Source organism: Zootoca vivipara, chromosome 2 (genome assembly GCF_963506605.1).
Source record: "Zootoca vivipara chromosome 2, rZooViv1.1, whole genome shotgun sequence".
Classification (NCBI taxonomy): domain Eukaryota; kingdom Metazoa; phylum Chordata; class Lepidosauria; order Squamata; family Lacertidae; genus Zootoca; species Zootoca vivipara.
This window is the reverse complement of record NC_083277.1, coordinates 90,122,189-90,150,122: the sequence shown is the minus strand read 5'-3', so window position 1 is coordinate 90,150,122 and position 27,934 is coordinate 90,122,189. Positions and strand designations below refer to the sequence as shown.

At 41.7% G+C, this 27,934-nt stretch overlaps 3 protein-coding genes across 11 annotated transcripts; 1 reads left to right on the top strand and 2 right to left on the bottom strand.

Annotated features, from left to right (window-relative positions):
* Positions 1 to 64: 64 nt before the first annotated feature.
* On the bottom strand, positions 65 to 14,647 carry JMJD6 (jumonji domain containing 6, arginine demethylase and lysine hydroxylase). The gene is made up of 7 exons (XM_035104559.2): positions 14,318 to 14,647; positions 11,098 to 11,486; positions 10,301 to 10,587; positions 7,764 to 7,899; positions 6,664 to 6,802; positions 5,776 to 5,903; positions 65 to 4,796 (listed from the first exon to the last, which is right to left on the bottom strand). The coding sequence occupies exons 1-7, from the start codon at positions 14,444 to 14,446 to the stop codon at positions 4,760 to 4,762; spliced, it is 1,245 nt and encodes a 414-aa protein (XP_034960450.1). The 5' UTR covers positions 14,447 to 14,647; the 3' UTR covers positions 65 to 4,759.
* Positions 14,648 to 14,829: 182 nt separating this feature from the next.
* Positions 14,830 to 23,436, top strand: METTL23 (methyltransferase 23, arginine). 2 transcript variants are annotated; one of them, XM_035104564.2, is made up of 5 exons: positions 14,830 to 15,665; positions 18,315 to 18,419; positions 19,435 to 19,672; positions 21,059 to 21,143; positions 21,366 to 23,436. In XM_035104564.2, the coding sequence occupies exons 1-5, from the start codon at positions 15,660 to 15,662 to the stop codon at positions 21,547 to 21,549; spliced, it is 618 nt and encodes a 205-aa protein (XP_034960455.1). In that variant the 5' UTR covers positions 14,830 to 15,659; the 3' UTR covers positions 21,550 to 23,436. The 2 variants fall into 2 exon arrangements, with proteins under 2 accessions (XP_034960455.1, XP_034960454.1); XM_035104563.2 differs by lacking the exon at positions 14,830 to 15,665 and adding an exon at positions 15,885 to 16,309.
* On the bottom strand, positions 22,100 to 25,394 carry SRSF2 (serine and arginine rich splicing factor 2). Of its 8 annotated transcripts, none has more exons than XR_009557191.1 (4): positions 24,772 to 25,394; positions 24,073 to 24,386; positions 23,672 to 23,775; positions 22,100 to 23,107 (listed from the first exon to the last, which is right to left on the bottom strand). XR_009557191.1 is itself a non-coding variant. In XM_060271828.1 (3 exons), exons 1-2 carry the CDS (start codon positions 25,131 to 25,133, stop codon positions 24,080 to 24,082), a joined length of 669 nt encoding a protein of 222 aa, XP_060127811.1. In that variant the 5' UTR covers positions 25,134 to 25,394; the 3' UTR covers positions 22,100 to 23,775; positions 24,073 to 24,079. The 8 variants fall into 8 exon arrangements, 3 of the variants coding, with proteins under 3 accessions (XP_060127811.1, XP_034960458.1, XP_034960456.1); XR_004691909.2 differs by having other exon boundaries at positions 22,100 to 22,537; positions 22,995 to 23,107; positions 23,672 to 24,386; positions 24,772 to 25,393; XR_004691908.2 differs by lacking the exon at positions 23,672 to 23,775 and having other exon boundaries at positions 22,100 to 22,537; positions 22,995 to 23,107; positions 24,772 to 25,392.
* Positions 25,395 to 27,934: the final 2,540 nt, after the last annotated feature.

The window sequence follows — 27,934 nt, the reverse complement described above, 5'->3', positions numbered from 1 at the left end:
GTTGAGATTCTTGCATTGTAGGCGGTTGGACTAGATGACCCCAGGGTACCTTCCACCTGTACAATTCTATGATAATACAGATTCTTCCCTGTTTTTTTTTTTTTACTATTGAGGAGTTTTCTAGTAAAACATAACTAATTCCTCTCAGCCACATAACTATAGCCTAGCACTGAGTAAGCAGCATACCGCCTACTATGCATAGAGAGTAAAGCAGAGATTCACAACTTCTTTTCATATCTATGTGGTTGCTCTGGCTAAGTAAAAGGGTGTTGTAACTTCCAGTTAAGCCATATCAAACTTATGTTTAATTTGTCTGATATGGCTTAACCAAAAGTTACAAGTTAATTAAAGGCAATCTGTTCTGTCTCTGATATCCTTATCGAGGCTATACGGGTTGATTAAAAAGTATTACACAAAACTAAAGGCCAATTCACTGTCGCTTTGAAATGTAAGTATTGCAGAAGCACAAAGTCACATTGGGCTTCTGATTTCCTCTATGCAGAAGGGTGCAATAACATCTAAAGCATTTCCTAGAAAATGCAAGGCAGTATTCGGGATACAAATTCAATAAGAAGTTGAAGCTCTAGTAGAAGATATATTCCAGTTAGCAAGCTGCACTGCATCAAGTATTTCAGAATCCTACAAATTGTGACACTGCAAGTTAGTTACCGCACATAAGGTAAAAAGATTATCACCCAATGTTTAGATGAAAGTTAAGTGCAAATGAAGTAATGGAAAATAAGGCTTTATTTTTAAAAATTTAAAAACGAAAAACATGAAAATCATTCAGAGAACAATTCAGAGCACTCCCACCCTGGTTCCATTAAATGATTAGACTTAACGAGTAGTTAGCAGAAGTGGCACTTTAAATGTTGCTGAAACAGTCCAGAGAGACTTCGCCCCTCACAAAAGGGAAGAATGGAGCTCTAAGGGCCTCTCATGTATCCTCAACACAATGACACAGTTATTAGGAATTCAAGAAAGAAAAGGTTTTAGCACATTTCCCCAAGTAAGTAGTGGCTGTTGCTGAAAGCTGTTCAGAAAAAAAAGGCTGATCCAGTTTAACTGAAATATGCAAGAGCTAATAAACCCAGGACTTTCTTTGATGCAATCACAAGCTCTCAGTGAAATTTTTCATCGGATGGGTAACTGAAAAACATGCATCCTTTTAAAATGCATAAAGTGCCTCTATTAACAGAAAGAGATGTTCTAATAACAGTACAGCATTAAGGACCTGAAAATAAAGTCTGAGCTAGAGATATATTGATTTGTAAAGCCCCTGTTGCTTAATTAGTGTTTAAATGATCCTGGCAAGCCCCAGGAGCGTCTCCACCTCCATCGTTCTGCCCGGACACTGAGGTCCAGTGCCGAGGGCCTTCTGGCGGTTCCCTCACTGCAAGAAGCCAAGTTACAGGGAACCAGGCAGAGGGCCTTCTCGGTAGTGGCGTCCGCCCTGTGGAATGCCCTCCCACCAGATGTCAAAGATAAAAACAACTACCAGACTTTTAGAGGACATCTGAAGGCAGCCCTGTTTAGGGAAGCTTTTAATGTTTAATAAATTATTGTATTTTAATATATCTGTTGGAAGCCGCCCAGAGTGGCTGGGGAAACCCAGCCAGATGGGCGGGGTATAAATAAATTATTATTATTATTAATTTATCTCATAAGTTTTTAGGTATCATAGTTATAAAAAAGGCAAGTATTAGCCATTGGACTTTTAGGCAGCAACTTCAGGTCTAACTGCAGCTGGCATAATATAAACACTGCATTGGTTTTCAAAGAGGCACATTAAGGGGGGGAAAGTTTGTGAAAAGCAGTATCTTTAAAATAAGAGTTGTGATTTAAACAATGATCAGCTGTAAATTTTCTCTGCAAGGATTATTTAGAAGCAATATTGCAGTTTTCACACTCTTGTCACCCCATCACAAAGGAATCATTAAACTAGAAGCTTGGAGTTATTTACTTCTGCTTGCAACCCTGGGCAAGTAGAGAATTCAGGATCCTTATTCCCAACCCATGGCTATCTGAATGCTTGGTACTTAACAAAACCAATTTGCTTTCCTCCAGCATGACAGCTGCCTGGCTTCAACTCCGCAGAACAGGAATATAGTTGGCATCTGGCAAAACAATGAAAATGACAACAAACACTGAAAGAGTGCAACTGAAAGGAGCTAGTCAGCTACTCAGATGCAAGATGTATATTCCTATGAATAAAATCTACAACTTTTTAAAAGAAAGAAAGCCCAAGTTTAATGTGGATTTGTTTCATCAGTTTGGGAGATCTGGAATAAAAATATTCCCTAGTACAGTAAGAGGCAAATAGCATCTATAAATGAATAAATCCCACTTGTGGAAGATATACATTTAAAAAGGACACTGATTGTAGCTGAACACTGTTGCTTGTGGTTGCTATTCCTAAAAAATATAACTGGATTAACCCTGAAATGCCAAATATCCATCAGTTTTTGATACAAAGAGAAAAGCCACCCAAGTTTGTGTTTTAATGGCATATTTGATACAAGACAGAGAAAGTTAGCATATTGTACCCAAATGGTGGGGCTCTTCAGCCTCACCCACCAAGCATACTTAGCCCCCAACTTCCAGATGAATTTTACTGATCAACTCAGTGAAGGTTTGTAATCCAAGTTCAAATAAATGTACATGGCTGAACAAATGTATCTGCATCTCAGTATGACAAACAGGAATTAGGTAAAGATGACACTCCCTGCAAACCTAGTGCATAAAGGCCACACAGAATGTATAACACAAGTCTCCTTTTATAAACATAGAAAGCAAAACAAATTCAATATTCTAAATCTCATGGTTGCAAGGAATACTTTAACAGGACGAGCAGATTTTGCCAAATTCTGTTTGGCATGCCGAAGGTTATTGGTGCAATCCACGGTTGTCAAACAATGTAATAGCAGGAAGCAAGGCTAGAAAAGACCTTTGCCCAAGATATTGAAAATGCTGCTGCCAATGAGTACCGTAAATACTGGGCTGACTCAGGCTGCTTCAAATGTTCTGGTCAATGTTATGATATCTATACTAGTCCTAATTCCTTTCCTGTTGCTGTTCATCTGCCTCCAGAGTTACAAGTTCTGCAAGGTAAATTCAAACAAAATTACCTGGTTACTTTCATCTGCTGTAAATTTTGGAAAGCTATTTGTGTGTTCGCTATGCATTTGGATACTTCTTAAGATATTGTAACCAAACTTTGCATGATGGTTCCTGAGTTCAGACATCAGGTTCTCCTCAATGTTTCGATGCAATTTTGAATCAAGATAGTAGACTGAACCTTACAAACGACACTGATTTTAACTGCACTGGCTGAGCAGCATCAGGTACAAGTCTGCTAGTTTAACCTAAGTGTTTTAAGGGGAAAGAGCCTGGGAGAAAACAGTTATGGGGTACAGAAGGCAGCCATCCTTTTAACACATACTGTTGGCATTCACAAAAAAATGATACTTTTGTGCAAGTATGGAGTTAAGGCTGGCAAGTGACATGTGGATCCCTGCCTGAGTGATATGGTAGTATTTTGGAAATGAGTAATCAGTACTTTCACAATGCATCGGCCAGTAGATGTGAATTCTCCCTAGGTTCCTGGTAATGGGGTAAGTAGAAAAACAAGAAGAGAATTGAGAAGCACACCCAATTAACCATTAAACTTGCTTTTAAGTGGTTATTGGGGCATCAGATCTTTTCACTATGTTGCAAACCTTCAGGGTAGAGACAGTTGGGTATGGAGGTACAAGGCCCCTCTTAACACATAACACCCATCTCCATTAACGAAACAAAAAACCTTGAAGCAGCAACATATCCTGAAAGAATACAGCTACCTTAAGATAAACACAACCACATCTTATTTCAAGACAAAACGCACAACGTAAAAATACCTGCCATATTACAACAGCAGATACAAGTAGGAAGTTTCTGGGCTGCAGAGAAGCAGTTCTTCATAAAATGGGATTTTTATTGTATTTTTTTCAGACTCCAGACACTCCATATAAAAAAACTTTACCTTCATATAATGTTTCCAGAAGCTCCCACAGGGAGAGGTAAAAGAGGCAACTACAGCTTCTTCCATGCCTACTTTTTCTGGGGCAAAATCACAAACTTACTGCAAAAATCCAGCAGCTTTTCTTTAAAATAGAAAGCATATGTAATTGTGGAAATGAACTGCTGGTTCAGACATTACATATCTCACGAATCTTATTAGTCCATGGTTGGTTTGGTGTCATCAACAAATTAAGAACTACAAAAACGTGTTTCTTACAAGGTGATCATTTTTTACACAACAGAAGGGTCCTTAGTTGGATATAACTAACACAATGTCTCTTCTTGTGCTCTAGTTAAAGGATCTGCTGACAAGTTACATGCAGCAGAGGTTATAGTTCTGACCTCCAGTTGTAGTGCACGAGAATTCAACTTGTAAACATATGACAATGTTGGAACTTGACACAGGCTTTCAGGAGCTACCTGCTTATTTTTAAGATTACGTTTTGAATAGATATTCCCCATTTTCTTTTGCCGACAGCTTGTTTGATGGAGTGCAGAAAGTGTTGAGAACATAGAAATCTCTAGTTTCCTCCTTTAGTAAGCAAGAAGTCAGCAGGTAATGGCAAGTAGAAGATTGGATTTTTAAAAAATAATAAAAAGGAGTGGTGAAGACTTGAGAAAGCTCCAAGCATACAGCTGATAGGAAGAATAGAAGACTGCTGGCTGGCTGCAACTGCCTTTAGATGGGTCTTGTTATCTTTCAGGGATGAGCACGGCTTCCGCAAGATTCCCTAATCCTGTCAAAAATAACAACAAAAATAAAAACACAACTTCCTGTCATGTCAGGGCATGCATCTTTTTAGCTTATGCAAGATGGCAGTAAAAAAAACTTTAGAGAATCTGATGCACCCTCAAGCTTCTTGGAATACAACATTAACTGCAGTGGAATCAGAAGTGGCTAGCCAATCATATGAATATCTGAGAAAAGTACCGACATAAATAGCTGGGGAAAAGCCTTTAATTACCCAACAATTCCGATTCCTGCTAGCCTTCAGACCACACAAGCAAGAGAGATGAGATGCCATCTTAAGATGTTTACCTCAGCCACAAGCCTTACCAAGAGCAGGACAACAGCTCTTCAGAGATCCACTTTTTTGTCTTAAAAGCAGAAACTCATAAGCTTTATATCAACAGGATCTACCAATAGATAGTATGGTCAGAATCCACCTGCTGTCTCTGAAGAATGACCCAGTGGAACGAGAAACACCATTTCTTTTCCTTTGTTACCTATTGGAAGCTTACCAGGCATAAGCTCTGACCTACTATTTGAACATCAACATCTACAACACTGGAGATCCATGAAGTCAAGGCTACAAAAAACTACAAGAAACCTGAGAAGTATCTTCCAAGATATGATTAGCTATTCAAGTCTCACTCCTCAGTTGCCAGCTCTAGCACTTAACACCCCTATAAGCATGGAATCTGATTCTCTCTCCTAGAAGTAGAATTTTTATACCTCAACAACATTACTATTTTCAAGTTAAGGAGTTCTGAGTTGGACAAGCAATCAAAAGTGAAGAAATCTAGGCACTTTTGATAAAGAGAAGTCCCAGTTTAGAGCATTAGACATGAACAAGGAGATGTGTGGGGTAAGGTGGGTTACAAGCACATGGTGAAGCTGCCTCCCCTTGTGGGCAATTCCCTTACACTCCCCTTGTCTGTAATTAGCAGCCCAGCCCCACAGATCTGATGAGCTTCTATAATTTGTTTGGTCACCTGGAGGAGCTGCGCTCTTTGCTCACGCAGTCATCGTGGGAGCTTGTATCGCCATTCCCCATCATGCTGCATGTCCTTCGCTTTTTCCTTCTATGCATCATTCCTTCCGTCTCAGAGCTAGAATCACACTAAACAAGAAATGACAGTAATAAATCCTGACTATCAAAATAGCAATTCTGGCCACTGATTAGTAATAATGTCTACATTGTCTGAGGAACAGCATTATTTCATGGTGACATCTGAAGTGATTAGGAGGCTCCTAGAATCTGAGCTGTTAAGAGGCTATTATATTCCTATTTAGATGTCCAAAGATAGGGTAGAATGCAATTAAGTCTAATTTTTGAACATGTTGGCTACACTTCTAGAATCTAGGCATTCCTGGAGGTGGAACCATATCAGTTGGATTTTGGCCCAAGACTTGGAAAGTAAGCCACTTCAGTATTTCTTGGTGGACTGTGCCTGGAGACTGACTTTTTCAACTCCCTAGATCTTACAGTGAAATATCACATGTACAAAATTAGAATTAGAAAAAACAAGCATAGCTCAATGGTGACTGAGTGTGCTCACTGCCCACAGAATGTTGCTGTCTAATCAAGAGGGGGGGGGGGGAAATGAAAAAAGTGATGGTTGACCCTGAACAGGAACATCCCACGCTGCCACCTTTTGCTGAAGATTCACTTGTTGATACTACTGACCATCAAAACCTTTTAGATCATCTGCCGGGGTTGGGGAATATAGAAACCATTTATATATGGGACCAGCACTAGTGATACAATAGTTTTTGCTAAAGCACACCACCTGAAAGTTAACATCCCCCACTCCACAACTGTTGTCATACAACCCCACCCATGACTTACAACTTGTGGCATGTCTGATGTAGTAACTTACCTCTGAATCAGAGTCTGAAGAACTGGAACTTGAAGAGCTGGACGAATCACTAGAACTATCGGAAGCAATGCCTGTTGATTCTTGTAAGTCAACAGAATCTGCTAGTGCAGCCAGCTCAGGATGCTCCTGTTTCAGGACCCTTGAAGACAAATTTTCAAGAAATAATGGTTGGCAAACAAACTAATGGATATACACACAGATGGCAAAATTATTGTGCATTTTGCATCTTCAGCCCGTATGACACAGCAGACTATTTCACTAGCCAAATGCATCAGCTACAATTCTGGAGTCTGTGTTTACATGCAACTTGGAGTGTTTATTAAAAGTAATTTAACAATATTGCCTGGGGTTCTTATGTATCTAGGTAAAATAAGAAATGGGATACAGATGTTCTCAATTCCCAATATGCTGCTTAAATGTGATCCAAATTCACTCAACAGTTCAAGCAGGCTTGTTCCCATCAGTGTAACCATTGCAACTTTGAGCTTGCCAACAAAAAAACCAGTTGCTGGAAACAACGGGAGAGGGCTATTGTCCATATGTCCTGCTTGTAAGCTTCTCAAAAGGTATCTGAAAGGCGAAAATGAGAAACAGGATGCTGGACTAGATGGGCCTTTCCTTTTGATCAGTTCAATGGGAAGCCAGATCAGACTACTCACATAGGTAATCTGAGAAATGAGTACTCACAACAGAGTGAGAATGTATCTGTTTCTAGAATAACTTTAACTGCTGCTCAAAAACATCCTTTTTCACCATGATAATACATTTCAACTACTGAACTAGCATTTTTATTTGATAGTTAGTAATTGTATGTTTAAACAAAGTATTCAAATGCATTCCCTGTATATGTTTTGAAACACAGTTGAGTCACCTTATTGAATCTTGAAATCCAGAAGCCTAATTCTCCTTCTGGACTCCATGCAAGATGTTGCTATTAGAAAGCCACAATATTTTTCCAAAATGCAAAAACAAGTACACCTTCATCACTTCTGTCTTTCAGATATTCTGTCAAGCATCATTCCAGGCGTACTCAGGAAGCAACATTTAGCTTGCACCGCCAGCATCTGGGAAACCACAGAAGTAATGATCACATCTCTCACCTGTACCATTTTCTTGATAATTTTGGTCTTCCCCTTACTGTCTTGTGCCACACCACAGGGAAATTTGTACAGCTGGCAAAGTTCTGAGTGACAGCAATAGTTGTGTCAAGATTGAGAACTACATGCCACCAGCCACCTACAAATGCAACACCACATAAGGTTATAAACAACCAACCGAAGGAAGCACATTAACTATGCTATTTTTAAATGTAGGCTTGAAAATATGGAAGAACATGTTTGGAAACAGAGGTGTATAAGAAGCATCTTTGAAACCCATGTCCCCTGTACAATACTCATTCTAATAATGTCTTGGGATAAACACAAGGAAAGGGAGGAATTTTTCACCTTTCCTTGTGAGGAAAGGGAGAAATTTTTCACCTTTCTAAAAAGCAGTGAGAGGTTGGCAAGGCCCTCTGCAAAAGCTACTCCCCAAGTACTTTGTAATGTGCAAGAAACTCAGGGGTGGGGTCTTTTCTAAATCACTTCAGGCCAGGCTTTAGCAGACAACAAAAAGAAGTTGAGACTTTTCCTGCTTTTATAGAGAACCCGTTCCTAGACAGTGGTCATCTTCACACATTGTGATAAACCATGCAGTGTTTAGCTAAAGTGAAACTGAACAATGTCAAAATCTTCCTCCCAGACATGGAGGACAGAGAAGAAGTATGTAGACCAAAGGCTTACAACCATAAAAACAATAATGAAGAACAGTATCCTACTGCATTAAAAACAAACTGAAAAAGGAAAAAAAACAATCTACTTTGGGAGGGAAGGCAGGGTATAAATTTAATAAATAAAACAAACCCATATATGGGAATGAAAATGAGTATTTTTGTCCCCAAATCAACCCATGACTGATATCACAATGAAGAAAATTCAGAGCAGCAGAGCATGACACTATATAAGAAGAGGAAAGGGGACTGCTTAGCAAACAATGGATGAAATAAAAGGGTTTTTGTATACTCCGGGACTGTTCACCTGATGAGCCATCCCTCTAGGACAGCCTTCCCCAACTTGGTGTCCTCCAAATAATTTACACTACAAATCTCATCAGCCCCAGCCAGCATGGCTGATGGTCAGGGCTGATCTGGATCAACTCCATATGTTCTCCACAGAGAGAACATGCTATGCAGTCTGGTCCCTTGCAGATTTACCTGGAAGTACGCCTAACTGGGTTCAATAGGATTTAGAGTGTTTACTTACTAGGAAAGCCTGCCAAACACAGTGAGACTTGCTTCCAAATAAATCTGTGGAAGGCTGGGCTGTTAGCCACAGCATCCAATCAATATATCAAGTAAGACATAAGATGCAATGAAGCTTAAATGATAAATGAAATGGAAGCACAATAGCTTGGTTTTTATTTGGGATCTTATTGTTTCAACAAAATAAAACTATTGTATTTAAACAAAACTGTTTTGTTTTGGTTCAGTATAGTTTTAAAAGAACAAAGGACTCACAGAAGAATGGAATTCTGTTTCCTCCACTGTTAGTGGCATACTTAATATGTAATCTATGTTGCACAGAAACTCTGTGTCAAATACCAGAGATCTATTTTTAAGCTGATTTTTGTGACGAGAATATTAATTTCACTCACATATGACGCTACGATTAAAGACATGATCAACTGATTACATACACACATTTCTTATGAAAGTTATAAGCACCTAAGACAAAAACAGTTTACAGGGTATAAGGGAAACTGAAAAGGCAACTCATGTTAACTGAAGACTGTAATATATTTCTGATACGGAATCAACAGTTCTACAAAGACAATTGTCAACTGACCAAAAACCCTCCAAACACAAGAGACAGAGGCCTACTCCAGTCTGGTTATTATTAGACATCTGGCTCACGTCCTAGAAGTGTGCATTTAAAAGCCAAAAACCTGACCTGGTCCACAGATCACAGTACCAGTATTTGCAATTGGGTCAGCCCCAACCTGCCAGAGACCATAATACCCATGTACTTGAGTTTCTGAAGTTGGAGACAGAGGGAGAGAAATTATTTCCCAAAGGAACAAATTGAAATGAGGGTCCAAGTGTTTACTTCCCTGCTTCTTTTCTGGAGAGATGCAGGTTTGTACAGATGTGACAAGAGGTGCTAGGCCTTTTGTTAGAGACGCAACGCAAAAGTGATTTTAAGAAGCAAGATCAAGTGGAGTCCACTTGTCCACGTTCATTTTCTGCTTCCATTTCACCGTAGAAGTCTCAAAGCTGACAAATTCTCTCACCTATTGTGCTAGTTAATCTGCTTGGAACTGAAAGGACATTATTCATGGGGCTTCCTCCCACTTCCTAATCTTCAAAGGTTTAGCACATCTCCATCTTGATTGCCTTGCTAAAGTATATATTATTTCAGGATTACCTCCCATCACATTTGCTATGCATCTTTCTTGTTCAACACACACAGCCTAACATAACAGAATCTATGAAGAACTCTTATGACACTTTGTTTCGTATCTGTCCACGCTTGGATACTGCACCAGAAGTGTATCTTCTATAACTTCACACTTCAACACGAAACTTAATAAAAGCCTTTACCTGGTACAAAGACAGTCTCTCCTGGTTTTTGCACAATTTCCAAGGGTTTGAACTCAGAAGGCCAAGTGGGAAGCTGAGTCCTTGGGTATATTACTCTGAACCAAGTGATGGCTTCATCTTGTTGGTTCCCTCCTTCCTCACGAGTCACTTTGATCAACTCTCTGGGAGTGCTGGTAGGGAAGAGGCACCAGCGCTTGTATCCTTGGACTAAGGAATTCCAGGCACTGGTTCCCAGAGGGTCAATGTGGATGCCTGTACCTGATCGAGGTGGACCCATCACAAACCATCTGCACAAAGGAAAAACCCAGCAGCGTTACAAACAACCCCGCTATTTTCCTTAATGTGTTTCTCAAAAGCAAGTGTTTTCTTTCCGTTTCCAAAGCAGTCTGAGATAAGTTTGCTTTAGCTTTTGTTTGTATTGGAGGAGAGATGAAAGTAAAGAGAAGAAAGAACACTAAATATTACGCTGCTCTATACAAGTCAGACCATTAGTTCAGTATTGCCTAGATTGACCAGCAGCTTTCTCCAAGCTCTCCAGAGGCCTTTCCCAGCCTGCTATTCATTTAACTAGAAATTGCATTATTCCGCCTCCCATCCAAGACAAACCCTTCTTCAACCCATCTGGCTGATTTATCCCAGAAACTGGAGAGAGGTCTCCATAGAAATGTTACAAAGGCAGGTAAAAGGTTGACGGCATATAAAAATTAAATTAAAATCCGCTGATGGACTGTGCATCTGTTTGAAAAGCACTGCCCTTTGCTGTTTCTATCCTGAGGCATCAAATAACCAATTTATACCTGTAAGGTGGCCGCCTCTTCTCGCCTGCATACTTGAACAGGTCATCTGTGAAAAACTTGGGCACTCTGTAATCCTCCAAGAGTTTTCTACGCTTTGGGTGCTCCCCATAGCTGCTGTCGAATATATAGAGGGGACTGTCATCTCGCGTGGTATCCATGTATTCAATGTAATATTTCATTTTCATCTTCACAGAGTACCCATCATTGTCCTCCCCACACTTGAATTTCTGGTTCCTGTATTTGCGTTTCAAACGCTCCAGGGTCCATTTCTCTTGAGCTGGCCATCCTGCCTGAGCATTTAAGAGGACAACTGGCTTGTAAGGCTTCTCAAAACGTTCAATAAATTCTTCCACTGACAAATGGAGTGCATCTGCTCTTTCCACATTGTCCTGAAAGATGGATAAAGTGTTCTAAATGCAAGAAAATGAACATTTAATACAGCAGAATTATAGTGACCATGTTAAGTTCCACGGAACAAGTGCAGAGCAAGTCTTATACTGAATCAACCAGTCAATAAGAAATATACATTAAGCAGTCTTTAAAATCCCGCCACCCAAAAAAGCTTCCTTAGTTCTACAAGGACCTAGAGTCATGCTGGCAACCAATAGGCAGTGGATTTTATTCTGAATGCACCTGAATAATATCACTATGTGATCCACTCTTTTAAGCATATGTTTTTAAATGGCCAGATAATCTGAAATGCTTAATGAAATACAAAAGATTCTCAAGGAAAAACATTGTGTATGGCAATAATTATTTTAATCTAATTTCTACAACACTTTAACAGTGCAACCATATACATGTCTATTGAAATGTAAGCCCCATTGATTTCAGCAGGACTTACTCTCAGATAAACAAATACAGGAGGGCAGCCTCAGTGTACAAAGAAATTTAAAATATAGTATAAAACTAACAATTACAGATCCCCTTTAGATATGAAAGCTTCAAAACACCTAAATTTTGTTCTACACTGAAAACATGCAGTTCCAAATGATTCTATTCTTATTCCTCATCAAAATGAGGCACAGCACTAACATTATCCTAATTGTTGAACAGTATACCTGAATCATCACCATGAAGCAATGAGTGAAATCAGAAGGATAGAGAAAACATTGCAACTTAATCCAAAGGCACCCAAGATTCTTGCTACAGCTAAAAGTTCTCTGTACAAATAGTGAAGTAATTGAATGGAAATTTCCATTCCTCTTCATGTCTAAATTGCTATGCATTAAGATATTACTTTGTGTTTCAACATACATCAACAGATTCCACACACCCCTACATTTATGTCACACCATAAAGGTTCCAAAGTTTCAAGATAACCAAGTTATGACAAACGGTCAGATCTGTAAACATCTGCAACACATGAAGCCTGATCATGGAGATTTGCTCAGAAGCCCCACCAAGTTCAATGTGCAGAGGACTGCATCTTATGAGTAATTTTATGGTCCATAATATTCTTGGAAACAGACTATTTTTGGTGTGCTTATGATTTGAATTTTAAATGGACGCTTTCCAGTCTGAGAGTAGAGTTACAGTTACAAAAAATAGAACGAGACAAGAAGCCTTAGATTCATGTTTCCTTGATAACTACCCACTGTAAAGATGACACAGGATTCTATGTCACATAAAGAAACTTGTCACCATGAGCCTTTGAAAATGGTTTCCCTTATTCAGTGTTAGAAACTCTATATATACGCTAGGCGGCAAATGACTCCTTAAACCAGGGTTACAGTCACCCAAACAGAATGCCTAGCTGCCATTTCTGTGCCAGACAACTCAAAAGTTGTATTTTTCAGTAAGACTTTTTGATTCTTAAAATTCATTCTAATTATGCAGATAAAATATAATGGATAGAATTCAACTGGATGTGTTTTTCCTAGTGTGTGAAGACAGTCAAGATCCAAGGATCCCCAGGCTTGCACCTCCAGATGGCGGAGATGTCAGGTGCCATCCTGGCATTTGGGCATCTTCACTTGGTCACAACTGCTCTTGGCACCTGGCAAATTTAGAATGCTGTATACAACAAGTTCTACTTTGTGTCACTTCCCTTCCAAGACTATTGAGACAAGATTTATAGTGTTTCTTGAGAATACGGATGTTCTTGAGTTAACAACCAATTTATTTCCCAGATCACCAGCAACAAGTGTTCTACCACTTTTCACAGCATACACTCATAAACTCACTCTCTCTGGGTCATTGTACCATATAAAATAAAGAACCATGGATGGCAGGACAGTCCCAAATGGCTTTCTGCTTCCAGGGTGTGCTCTGAAGGCACATAGCTGAAGCTATAGAGGTGTTCAGTCTAGCCATTGCCTCAATACGACACTGCCTGGCAACCACTTATATGCCACCTTAGGTTCCATGGTCAGAGAAAGCAGGACAAAAATGGAAGAAAATATGGAAAGAGCAACTACTTATGATCTTGCAAAGTACTTTTTAAAAAAATGCCAATGGGAAAAACCATAAAATCTACAGCAACAGTTGCACTGACAAGGCTAAAGCCTTATCCCCATTTACGTGAAAGTAGACCCCACTGAACAACGTACAGTAGCTTGCTTCTGAGCTGACATCTATCAGTTTGCGCCAGAGAGTTAAGTGAAGCATGCAAGTGCATACAAGCAGCCTCTGGTGATTGTGGGTTCTAGTCCAGGAACGTTCACACCACAATACACCTTAGTCTTCAAGGGATCACAAGACTTCTGCTTTCCCCATACCTATATACATATTATATACAGTACCGTGTTTCTCATATTATAAGACACGTCTTATATTTATTTTTTCCTCAAAAAAACACACTATGGCTTATTTTCAAGGGATGTCTTATTTTTTTCCTCCTCCTCCTGCCGCGGCCAGCATTGCTGCTGCTCCTATCACTATGTCTTATTTTCGGGGTATGGCTTATATTCCTTGAATGCTTAAAAATCCTGCTATGGCTTATTTTATGGGGATGCCTTAAAATATGAGAAACAGGGTATATATGTACACTCCCTATGTTGTTTTATTATGACTCAAAAGGAAAACGGGCACGCATTCACGGGGTGGCTGCTGTGCGTTAAGTCTCTTTGCCCCTAGGTAGGACTGGCACCGCACCTGCCTAACCTTGCCTGCTTTCACGCAGGATCCGGCCTTGAGCCTCTCCCCGACTCCCCGCGCCCCACAGCCCTTCTCCCACGCCATTTTCCTGCCCCTTTTCACCTCCCCGCGCCCGCTTCACCTTGCAGGCTGCGGGGCTAAGCGGGAAGCTCTCGCAGTAGTTGTGCCGGGTCCAGTCGAGGGAGTCCTTGAGCTCCGGCCGGGCGCTCCGCTTCGCCTCGCGGATGCGCTTCTTGCTCTTGTGGTTCATGCTCCCGCTGCCGGCGCCTTCGCCGCCGCCGTCTCCTCCTCCTCCTTCGTCCGCCGTCTCTTCAGGCTACGGATTCGCCGCGGAGACACCCCGCCCGAAGGAGCAGCGCCCCGCAGCTTCCAGAAACCTCACGCCCGCGCCTCCTGGCTCAGCCGCCAAACACAGCTGCCTCCTCAGCCTCCTTCCAGACATTGCGCTCCTTCCCATTGGCCGGCGCTTCTCGGCCCTCCCTCGCGCAGGCAGCACCGATTGGCTGACTCTGGCAGCGGAAAGAGGGCGCCGAGAGGGAAGGATTGGAGGAGGCGGAGGAAGCGCCTCCGCCTCCGCCGCCATCTTGAGGAGTCAATCGCCCACCTTCAAGGGGCTGCGTCGCCGCAGTGAAATATGCAAAAGTTGTGGCAGGCTCTTGTTGTTGTTTTATTAAAAAAAAATCAAACAAACAAACGGGAACTGCACTGCCGTTTAAGGAGGAATGGTGCATAAGTTGTGGCTGGCTGGCTGGCTGGCTGGCTGGGGTGGGTCAGAAAGCCCATCCCCAATGTCAGTCTGAACTGGAAGAGAGGAGAGGCTGAAAGAAGAGAAACAATCACACAGCCAAGTGGCACCGTGAAGACTTAATCCTAACGCATAAGGTTTCGTGGACTCAAGATTCCTCTAATGCACCGTGAAGCGGCCTTGAGGTTACGAAAGCTTTTGCCCCATGTTCACTCTTTGTGTTCACTCTTTGGGTGGTATTCAACTCAGGGTAGACCCACTGAAATGCAAGAACAATTTAATTTCAAGTTAATTTCAATAGGTGTACTCTGAGTAAAACTTCGTCGAATCCCACCCTTCGTTTTTGCTTCACGACAGTTACCCCTTCCAGGAAAGAAAGAGGCGCATTAAAGCAGCCATCGCTCGAGGAGATGGTTAAACAATGCCATCGCTCGAGGAGCCATCGCTCGAGGAGATGGTTAAACAATGCATGTTTAATAAGACTTAAAGTCAGTGGCTCAGCCCCAGCAAGTGTGCAAACGACTGCAGCAATTTATGAACAAAGCATGCTGGATATGCTCAGTCAGTGGGAGGTGCTTTATATTTCTTGGAAACAATATGTGGCATTCCTTATTTGCTTCCAACCCATAAACATTGCCGGACTCTGCGCAGGGATGAGGATCATGTCGCAAGACTCGCAACGTGGGTCTGATCACAGGTGCCTGATATCGTGCATCGGATGGAAGTAGGTCCCACCAAAGTGCCAAGAACTAAAAACTTCCATGCATCTAAGTGGGCTTCCTCTGATCCACGAAAGCTCCTGGCCATTATCAGTCAGCTGCTCTTCGCTGTGCGTTGGTTCGGGTGTTCTGTCCCCGCATTCCACCTCATCATATTTTGATTTTTTTATTTTAACTCCGGAGTAGTAATGCATTAATTGAACCAACAGGGGTACTCCAGGGGAACGGCTGAGAAGCACATCCTGCCGAACCATGAAAACTGAGTAACACAAGAATTAAAAGGCGCGGGACCTTTGCTGCAGCAGAAATTCCATCGCCCCGTCTGCTGCTTTTACTAAATCCCACCCTCCTCGTAACTGTCTGCGATAGGGTGCTTTGCCGGAAGACGCCTTTAACGTTCTTGACTGCGAATGGTCCACTTAGACATCAGTCGATACCGAGTATGATACAGTACAGCCGAAGCTCAGGAAGCACTGCATGGTTGTCTGTCTACGTACCGGGACCGGGAGCTTTCCTTCTTGCGGGGAAAAGGGTTCCCATGTGCGAGCCGGAGTGCAAATTCAGTGTGAGGGAGTACAGGTTTTCAGGAGAGCGTCAGGAGGAGGAGGAGGAAGAAGAAAGAGATCAGCTAGTGGTGCTTATTCCTGAGGTGCTGATGATCCATTATCATAATATTTTTAATGCGTATTTGTATGCAATTGAAAGCAGAATAAGTTAGGGGCAGGAGATACATATACTGTATATAAATACTGTATATGTATCAAATGGGTCTGCATTTACGGTACTAGTAAATTGCACACGAATCATTTGTTGTTGCTCCCCACTTAGAGACATTTTCATGAAAGCCGCTTAATTTATTTTGATAGGCAAAATCACCTAAGTTGTTTTCATGTTAACTCCTAGGAGAAAACTAAGGGCAATGTTGTAGGATTTTTTAAATGTTATTTTTGTGTGTGATGAGCTTCGTTTTAAAATAAAACGAATTGTGAAGATGGAAAGGTAGCTTTGTTAGTTTAGTCCCACTCTGCAAAAGGTTTGTCTGTTGCAAAAGAAAAGTAATCCCCCCCCCCAAATCTGTTTACAAGGAGGTAACAATGACATTTCATCTTAGTTCAGGACTATTTAAATTTCAAGTATTGATCTGAAAGTGGAGACCACTTAGGTTGCAGTCTTGTGTCCACCTATGTGGGCATAAATCCCATTGAACTAAATGGAGCATTCTACTGAGTAGAGACTGCACTGTTAGTCCATTATGCTGATTTTTCCCCCCTTAGCACCCACCAACAGCTGGAAATCTGATGGCTCTTCCATAATGTTCCTGTGATCCATTGGCACAATTTGTTCCATTATTTGTGAATCACTGAAGTAAGAGTACAGGTGATCATTATGTAGGACAAATCAATGAATTCAGGAATCCCCCCCCATCTCTTTAGTATCTCAAGCTTCTATTTGCTCTGCAGATCTTTTCCACTTCTACTGTCTCACAACTAAACAAATCACAGCATGTGTGTACTGTCTCAACCATTTGTGCATGTTTATGTATGCTGCATGCCTCAGTGATGTGCCAGAACTGGGTTGAAACTTCAGCAGTTTGCAATTATGTTTTTAAAAAATAATAGGAAGAGTATGTGTGTTTGTCTATGCGTATTTGTCCTTTATGGACAAGTGCTTTATAGGTAATTTGACTTCTATGTGTTAATTTAGCAAATACAATGGCTGACAAATGCTTCTATAACACATCTTTTCTTTTATTGACGTTGACTATAACCAGTGCTTTTTTTCTGGGGGGGAACGCATACCTCTAAACATTTTGTGAATACTTTTGTATATTTACTGTATTTATTTTCCCATTTAAACTATAAAATGGTGATTTTCTTTAGTCAAAATGAGAGTACCCCCTAAACATTTTTTATAGAAAAAAAGCACTGACTATAACTATGATAAAGTTACAAGAATGTTGCTGGTGGAATAATAGTGGCAACACTGAAATTCTTTAAAATGTGCAAATGTTCAATGCGGCTGCTAGCCTCTTTTGTTTAAGACTGTAACAGCACTTTAGATTACATAGACTCTAATGCAGGCATCCCCAAACTGCGGCCCTCCAGATGTTTTGGCCTACAACTCCCATGATCCCTAGCTATCAGGAACAGTGGTCGGGGAAGATGGGAATTGTAGTCCAAAACATCTGGAGGGCCGAAGTTTGGGGATACCTGCTCTAATGAATCCTGGAGAATACCATGCTACACATGGTAGCATGGTAGTGTTGCTTGGCCATCTAAATAAGAGTTAACGGTCTCAGTTGTTGTGTTACGTCACTTTTTAAATTGGTTACGTGTCGGGTCTCTATCCTGGCAACCAGCAACCATCATTTTGCTTCACTGAATTTCACTGGCACTGTATAGCTGATCAATGACAGCAACTCCTTTTATGGACACCTATAAACAAATTGTCTTCTACAAAACAAGCATGATTTCCCCTTGACCTTACACAATTACACAATTGCAATTGCAGCTCTCTCTCAGTATGTGGTTTCTAATGAAAAATCCCATTATAGAAAAGAAAACTGATGAAAACTTAAAATGCACTTGTATCATGTTTCTTCAAAAGATGTTTCTGAAGCAACCATGTTTTACAGCAAGATGTCCTTTTTTCAGGTCCTTGATCCCCAATATGGCATGTACGTTTGGCCCTGTGCAGTGGTTCTGGCCCAATATGTGTGGTTTCATAGAAGACTAGTCTGCGGCAAGAGAATTTTGGAGGTAAATCACCGTAATCATTTTATTATCACCTTCATCATTTAAAAATTTACCCGCCCTTTGCCAGCAGGTCCCAGTGTGGGTTAGAATTAAGAAGTGAAAACAGATTAGTCACAGGAATAGGGTAGGCCCTGAAAACACACATGGAAATGCAACACCTTGGATTATAGGTTTATAGTATGAAATTACAATTTTAAAATAAAGTAAAACTATGTATTTAAAACATGGGTGTGACCGTTCAGATGTTATCTAGCTCTCTGCAACACAGAGGGCTTTGACAGGATCAACTCTTATCCACTGGAAAATCCTCTATAGCAGGGGTGGCCAACTCCCAAGAGACTGCAATCTACTCAGAGTGTTAAGGACTGGCAGTGATCTACCCCCTTTTTGGGGGGTTCAGGTCAAAGTTGTTAAGCATTTTTTAGGAAGAAAAGCCCATGGGGGGGGGGGTTGGGTCAAAGTTGTTGAGTTTTTTCAGGGAAGAGGTAAAATGTTGAGCTTTTTTAAGGGGAGCCACAGTTGTTCAGCTTCTTTGAGGGGAGCCAATGATCTACCAGTGATCTACCAGTAGATCACGATCTACCTGTTGAACATGCCTGCTCTATAGTTTTCAGGAATCTCTAGTTCTATAAATCTCTGGGACGTGGACCATATGAATAGGGTAGCAGACCATGCAACTATTATACCTGCTTCCCCATTCAAGCTTTCATGCTAAAGAACTGCAACAAGCAAATATAGACCAGACCACAACTGTTGACACAGTTCATTTATGAAGGAAACACTTAAAGATTAAATTACTGCTTTCTAGAATGGTTTTAAGTAGAAAAAGACCTTAGAAATCGGATTGTGCAATGAAACACCAGAGGCTTCTAGTGAGTAAACTGCTGGTATGTTTTCATTTGTGTCATTTAGCAGTTATTGATGGTCATGAGGGAAAAAAAACCACCCAAGCTGTAGTAAAATTCTGAACTTGTTACACATGTATTTGGTGTTAAAAATCAGATTTTACTCTGTTTAGATTGGAGCAGGCGTGAGTCTTCCTGGGATAGTGGCAGCAAAATGTGGAGCAGAAATTATATTGTCAGATAATGCAGAATCCCCTCAGTGTTTGGACAACTGTCGAAGAAGCTGCCTGATGAATAACCTCTCAGGAGTATATGTCACAGGACTCACCTGGGGTCATGTATCACCCAGTCTACTGGCCTTACCTCCAGTGGACATTATTTTGGCATCCGACGTTTTTTTTGAACCAGAAGGTAATTCTAAAGTTTTATCTACTGCTGTGCATATTCTGAGCATCCGTATGAATATACCAGTAGCACAGCATAGAATTTGACACCAAATAAAATTGGTGTGAATGGTGGCTACAAAAACCTGAGTAGTTCCTCAGCTCTCCAGACCACTCCTGTCTGCTATGTGTTATCCAAATTGCTGAAGAAAATATTCTTCCCTTTGATTTATATATTTTCTTTTACAGAGGCTGTGGTTAACAGCACAAATGTTGGAAGTGTGGTTCCACATGCAAATTACATGCACTGATAATAATGGCCACGCAGTAAAATATTAGTGATGTGGAAACTAGCAAAGGAAATTAAAAGGAATAAAAAGGACATTCCTTCCTGCTTTAAGGTCCAGGTGTCATTCTTAGAATATTTGCGAATTAAGTATTTGACATGAGCTTTGATGTGGTCTCCCAATATATTGAAATTCCTAAAACATTTGAGAGCACTTAGAGGGTATCATTAAAACACAGTGTCTACTCCATCATCAAGCCATGGCCCACTCGCCTATAAACTATAATACCGTTGATTCAATTGTTGTTCAAGTGATAGCACGATGAATCGGGCACCTGCCTGTCTTTAAGGCTGCAAAATTCTGCATACTATATGGCAGCTGACGCAAATAGGACAGCAACACACCCTCCTCACTCTTTCATGTGCTTGTAACCATTTTAATTTTTACAATCGTAGGAGCTGCAAATAACCATTATCATGGCAGTATGGAAACATACACTGTGGCCTTTTATTGGCATGTTGTAGATAAGGCAGAATATCCACCTGCCTTTTCTTCAAAAAAGGAGTCCAGACCAGTAAAGGCCATGTAAAGCTACCTGATACACACACCCACACACGTGTACATGTGTGTGTGTGTGGACAGTGTAAAATTATTCTGTACTTGTCACACTGGAACAGTTTATTTTAAAATGGGAATCGGATACAATGGTAGGGAACCTTTGGTTCCCCAACTCCCATTAGCCTAAGCCAGTATAGCCATGGGCCAATGATGCGGTTGGCAGACCCATTCACTACCGATTCTGTAGAAACTTGGTCAAGATCTGAAAAACAGACAGAACTCATGTGCAAAACTGGATGAAAGCCCCAAACGCTCTAAAAGAACGAAGCCTATATGAAGAGGCTTTTTAGAATAGATGTTACAACTCTTATACTTCTGATAACAGTATTTATGCCATTGTACAGCAAAATATAGTGCACACAATTTACAAACTTCTACATCTCTCTTCTCCAACAAGGAATAAACGGCAGCTTAGATTTTTTAAAAAGACTCTAGTAAAAAAGGCACAAAAGTAAAATGCCACCACTTTACAGTATTATTGCATTAAATACTTCTGTTATTTCATACAGACTTTGAAGACGTTATTAGTACAGTGCACTACCTAATGGAAAAGAATCCACACGCTCAGTTCTGGACTACACATCAAATCAGAAGGTATGCTTACAAATTTCCCACTTTGGTATTTTGTTTCAAGCATTTTCACAGGGCATACTGATGGACCCAGATCTAAAATGTGCACACTATTAGTTTATTACAATTTTTGTATTTTTACAAGGTGTTTTGCGACTTGTAACCTTGAAGTGTTACTGAGGAGCCAGCTTTAAAAAGCCTAGGTATTGAATGAAAGATTCAAGTGCTGACTGGTGTTTCTTTCAGTGCTGACTGGACTATTGAAGGACTGCTTCACAAATGGGAAATGGAAAGCATCTGTGTGCCCTTGCAATCCTTTGAGGCCAACAAGGAACAACTGGCAGGCTCTACTCTTCCGGGGAGACATACTATTGAAATGCTGATCCTCACAACAAATAAAGCAACCAAGTCAGGTCCTGTTACTGTTTAAGGGAGAGGTTTGCTTTAATGTGTTCTAACACACTTGGGTTGGATATACTAGCAAGCTGTACATTCAGCCAGTTTACAATAGATGCTCTTAAGTAAATGGAGTGTTATGTGGCACCATGAGGTGGTGCTTTTCCTTGCATTTCAAGGGTTCCCCCTAGTCTTCTTCCCCAGACATTAAGCAGTGAAGTAGCAGTTGCCCCCAACATAGCTGTCAATGTACACAGCATGTTTAATAAAGTTTTAGTGCAGCCATTCTCACATTAAGATAAGACTATTCTGCTTAGTCAGTTTAGTTTCCAATTTCTTGTATCTACCCAGAAAACACCTCCAATGACTTATGTGCAATATTCCCTTCTGTGTGCTCTACTATATAGTGTGAACTGTAGAGGTACATTGTTGACTCCTATCCTGCAAATAATCTAACAATTTATACGAATTTCAAAGGAAAAGTACTCCAAATGTGATTTGTTATATATAAACACATGAGCTACTGTTCTGAAATAGGACGACAGATTTTGTTCTCTTCTAACACACAAAGCAGAGTCAGGATATAAGAGTTCAAAAAACTGAACACCAAGTAAGTGTTTTTATTAAACTACAGACACAGTGGTTATAGTATAGAATGTTGTAAGAGATACTCCAAATCAGTACTTACAGAGGAATGAATCAAATGCTTTTAAACATTACATTTGTTTATATCCAAGTTCACATATGTAGATGGTCTAATTTACCATACTGGAAAAAAATAAGGTGTGTTTATCACCAGCTAGATGTGCTCACTGTATGCTCCGTTATTTTTATGCAAGGCCCGGGTGACTGGAAGTGCAGTTGTCAGGCAATTATAATTAACTGGACAGCCATTTGTTTCTGCACGACAAGGCATCGTTACAGGAGCAATCAGGAGAAAACAGGAAACAGCCAAGCACTCTGCACTGCAACACGCCACCTTAACAGCTAACCAGCATTACTCAACTGCTACACAACTGCGCCTAGTGCACAAAAATACATAAGAGAAGAGATTAGAATTTTGTCTGATAAAAACAAATTGTTCAAAATAATTGTCAGCTGTAAAGTTTAACTTGTAGATACTATTTCAACGAAGTATTTGCAAATGCATTTGAATTAAAAATTTCAGAATTTGAGACTAAAGGCAAAAATTGAGCATGTGGACAGCATTAAGCTATTCAGCATATCACAGCTGCATAGTTCTTTAATAAACTTGAGGAAGCAAGTTAGTTATCAGTTTTATTTGCAAAATCAGCACTACATGAACAAAAATGAAAATTTTACCTCACATATCCAAGCCAATAATGAAATCTGTAGTCGTTCACTTCACTAAATTACAAGAAATTTGAATAATAGCAACAAAATGGCACATAAATGTAAAAGTCTGCCATTTGAGGCTCAAAAGTAAAGTAAAAGTTAGACAAAGTGTTACAAAATAACCTTTTCAACAGCTGGTTGGTTGTGTCGGGATCTCTCCAATGGACTGGCGATTCAAACGATCGTACTTCCTCCAAGGCTTCCTTTATGTAGGTTTCTCATGTTTTTGACGTTATCTAGGTTTGAAAAAGGTATAGTTCAGCAAGGTACTTTTTTGTATGTCCTCCATATTTTATGGATGCTCCCAGATTCCTAGTAATACTGGCCTTGCCACTGTTTTAGAAATGTGCAGTGCCCACCTCCCACCATGATACTGGATACTAATGTAGACAGCATGAGAACTTTTTTGATACTGTTGAATCTCCATTATTGATGTTACATAGTGTCGGGATAAGATCGAACTACCCTTAACCTGAATCCAGCCCAATTCACATTAGGCATTAGTTCTTATTCAAAACCTTGAAGAATCATTAAATGGTTGTGTAACTTAACAATTCTAGGCCCACTTCCGTTGAAAAAACAGGACCAAACAATTTGAGGGAGGTTAAAGACACACTATCCATTTTTCCCACCCAACATATCCTTAGAAGCCCACAATCGTACTTTAGATAAAACTGATTTCCATAAACTCTTGCAATTCACCTTCCACTTTTAAAAATATTTGATGCCGTTCAGCATTGTAAACACAGGACTGATTGGTCATTAACAGGATAGTGTATCTTTAACGTTTAAAGACAAACCTGCTCCAATACACGCCCACAGAAACTGGTCCCTGGAGGATCAGCCAAATCAGTTAAAATCTGCAATACTGGCCAATATTCTTTAAGCAAACAGGAGACCGCAGCTTTAAAGGGGAAAATGCAGATGTTGGGTAAGAACAGTAAGAAATAGTCATTTCAGAAATAGGTTGCGTCTCAAACAATAGATATTAAAAAGCAAGCTATTAATTGCAACAAAACACAAATATAGTCTCTGTAAAAAATTGCATTTTATTTTATTAGCCATAAGCTAAAATGCCCTCCTCAGAAACGAACATGCCCCATTAGGATTTACTTACGCTAGAATCCTGTCTCAAGAACCCAATACCCACTAGAGAGCTACAATACAGCATGCAAATACAGCAGGCTGCCAGACACGTTACCATATTCTTAAGATGACACGGCTCCTTCTTCTTCGGGAGACTTAGGAGGGCTCTTAGAACGGGACCTCGACTTCGATTCCCTCTTTGAAACAGGCGGGGGGCTTCTTGGTGACCTGGACCTGGACCTCGATCGGGAGCGAGATCTGGAGGCAGAGGAGGACTTGGACTTCGATCTCCTGGCAGACCTGGACTTGGAAGTGGAACGAGACCGGGATCGTGTGCGGGATCTGGACTTGGAGCGGCTGTAGCGCGATCTGCTCCGGGACCTGGAGCGGCTCCTGCTTCGGGACCGGCTGCGACGCCGTCTTCTAGGACTGCGGCGGGCGGGTTAGAGGAAGGATTGAGAAGGGAGAAAAGGGGCGGAATGAATAATGGCTAGAAACTTGCAATGCTATTTCCCGGCCAGATCTCGTTTATGACGCCTAAAGGGGAAAACTCCGCGCCGCCCATTCGATCCCTCGCCTTCGGGGATCACGTGGCCCAGCTCTTTTCCCGCCGACCTGAGCCAAAGCGATACGCAAAGAACACAGGCCTTTCGTTTGCCATCTCAAGTTACTCGCAACAATCGCTCCCTTTACCGTTGCTTTCCTTCACACGCCAAAGATCCCACCTTACATCCACACCCCCCACCCGCAGGCCGCTCTTCCCGACCAGGCTCGGCCTCCGGAGCAGCCGCGCGGCCTTCTCCCCGCCCCTCACCTTCTGCTCCGACGTCCGTAGCCTCCGCTGCCGTACCGGCGCGGAGGGGGCCCCCGGCGGCTGTGGTGGGAATCGGGCGGCCGCCCGTAGCGGGCCATCTGGACGCGCAGTTCCCGTCCGTCGAGCACGGCCCCGTCCATGGCGTCCATGGCATCCTCCGCGTCGCGCTTGTCGTGGAAGCGCACGAAGGCGAAGCCGCGGCTCTCTTTGGTGTAGCGGTCGCGGGGGATGTAGACGTCCCCGACGCGGCCGTACTTCTCGAAGACGCGCCGCAGCGTGTCCGGGGAGGTGCGGTAAGTCAGGTTGTCTACCTTCAACGAAGTCATGCCTTCTACGTCCGGCGGCGGCCGCCCGTAACTCATAGCAGCGGGAAGGGAAAGGGAGGAGGGGAAGGGAGGGGATGACGCCGGAGAAACGGAGCGGGGGGGGGGCAGAGAAGGCGCGTGACGGGAGGGGTGGGGGTTAGGAGTAGCGGCGGGAGGCCTCTTCCGTTGGGGCTGCAGGTGTCGGGACCTGCGGTCGGGTCTCAAGCTCGCGGACAGGGCCTCACTCGCTCACCACCATCTCCGCGCAGCCACGAGCAAATGAACGAGGTACCGCCCTTCCCCGAACACTTAAGCGCCACAAAATGGCCGCCGGTGACCCGGAAGGAAACAGCGAGACCACCCTCCCCCCTCCTCCGAGAGCTGGGCCGATTCAAATTAAAAATCCGTTTTAGTTTTCCCAACCGAAAAAGTCACGGAAACGCGCTGGCGGCGCAACTGGGCCGTCAAGGGAGATAAACTTAATTACTGTACAGGGTTTTGGACGCTCAGGCGCCGTTAGGTTTGAAACCCCGGAAGAGATTACACACATATATTATACCTATCATACATAAATGTCTGTTCCTGAGGGCTATGCAATGTTTTTAAATTTGATGAATCAAATATGAAATATGCTGTTTAAGATTCTGTTTATTACAAGTTGCGCGGGTTTGGGTTTTTTTACGCGTTCAAATAGCGCTTGTAGAAAAAGAGGAAGTATTGGATTCAAAATGGCGAAGGGAGAGCGGAAACTGATCTTTAGGGAGCGCGTGCGCGAAATCTATAGTACGCACGTAGCGTGCACGAGAGCCTTGGACGGTTTAAGGATGTGAGGCGGAGCGATGATGTCCTTCCTGCCGCAGTGAAGAGGCGCGAACTAAGGTCGAGGGCGTGACTACCTTATGCCCCGCCCATTGCTATTAGCGCCGTGTTAGGGGGAGGGGGAGATGTTGATAGGAGCCGTGCTGCGTTGGTGTGATGTGGTGGTGGAATCAGAAAACAATAGCCCGGCAGCGTCTTTTATGAGAAGCAATCAAGACACCATAAAGCAAGCTTTTTGCTAAGGGGACTGCAGATTACAGTACAACTGGTAAAATAAATAGTACAACTGGCAAAAATAAAAGTTTGGCATTTAAAAAAACAATCCATATTATGGAAGCATAGAACCTATGCTACTGTATTTTGTTCTATGGAGTTTTATAGCCATTATTGCAACCTAACCTACCAAATTGTGTTCTGTACAAAAGTATTACACTGAAGTAAACAGATTTAAAGGTAAAGGGACTCCTGAACATTAGGTCCAGTCGTGACTGACTGGGGTTGCGGCGCTCATCTCATGTTACTGTCCGAGGGAGCCGGCATACAGCTTCCAGGTCGTGTGGCCAGCATGACAAAGCCGCTTCTGGCGAACCAGAGCAACACACGGAAACGCTGTTTACCTTCCCGCTGGAGCAGTACCTACTTATCTACTTGCACTTTGACGTGTTTTCGAACTGCTAGGTTGGCAGGAGCTGGGACTTAAAGACATGTTAATTAGTAGTGCTCCCAAACGGAATATCTTTTTCTTGGGGCAATGCACTAGTGAGTTGACAAGGCACCCCTTTTTGGTTCGGCTACGAACAAAAATAGTGTTTGGCTACTGATATAAGCAAAAATCTGCCCTTATGGGGTTCTCCATCGGTCGGAGAATATAACAGAGGCCAACCAGAGAATTTTGAGAAGCAAAGCCTTTATTTTTACTGTTGCAACAGGGTCCTTCCCCTCAAGCAGGAGAACAAGGAAGGAACCCCAAACAAAGGTGTCCTGCCCTTAAATAGAAATTTAAAATTGGTTTCAGCCCACCCCCCAGAAGCATCACCCATATGTCACAGAAGGGGTGTAGCCCAAGACCGCCCTCCCTAGATTCATCATAGGTACATCATGAAAGGGGAGGTCTGGTGGCAGTAATCTGAACATCCTGGACCTTGGACCCTGCCCCCTGCCCCCAAAACCTAATCAACAAAAAAAGGAGATATTTACATTTCCCTGTTTCCCAGCCAAGTTAATCACACCTGTCTAGCACTCAGGTATCAGGATGCCTGAGACAATGAGAAGGTTTTCCCCACCCCCTTCTTCCTTGCAGAGGAACACCTGGTCAGAGAGAGTCAAAATGGTGTCAGTCAGGCCTGTCTTCCTGTGCTGCTTCAGACATGTGCCTGTACATTCATGTACATGTTTATGAACAATTATTATATATATATATATATATATATATATATATATATAACCTTAAAATTTACAACAGTGAAATGTTTAGCTGACAAAATTCTGAAATATTAGAGGTCGTCACTCTGATTTATGAAATGATGGTAGAAGCATCTAAAAACAATGCCTCCCAGCCATTTTATGCACCAGCAATATCTTGCCCACATTCCAAACATACCACTGACCCAGAATGTATCACCACCTAATTGTTGTGCTGCATTGTCACCAAAAAGCTGCATGGGGATTTGTAACGGTTAATTAAGAAAGTGGTTTCCCTGTGTGATATGGAAGAATAAAGTAATAGAAATTATTACTGTATTACAGTACATGTTATATCCGAGTACTTCACATTCTAGTACAGTATGGAGAAAGTACCTAAATTAAAACACTGACACACATAACTTGCATGCCCAATTTGAAGTAAATGATACAGTACTTAGATATCTAACCTCTTTTTACCACTCATTGAGATTATATAAATATATGAAGCAGAAATGTATGCTTTTTAAAGGGAGTTAACAATTCCTTATTAAATGTATCATTTAAACAACTAAGCAAGTCCTTTTCATGCTTGCCTTTTCTGGGTTGACTAAGACTGTTCAGAACTGCATTTCCCA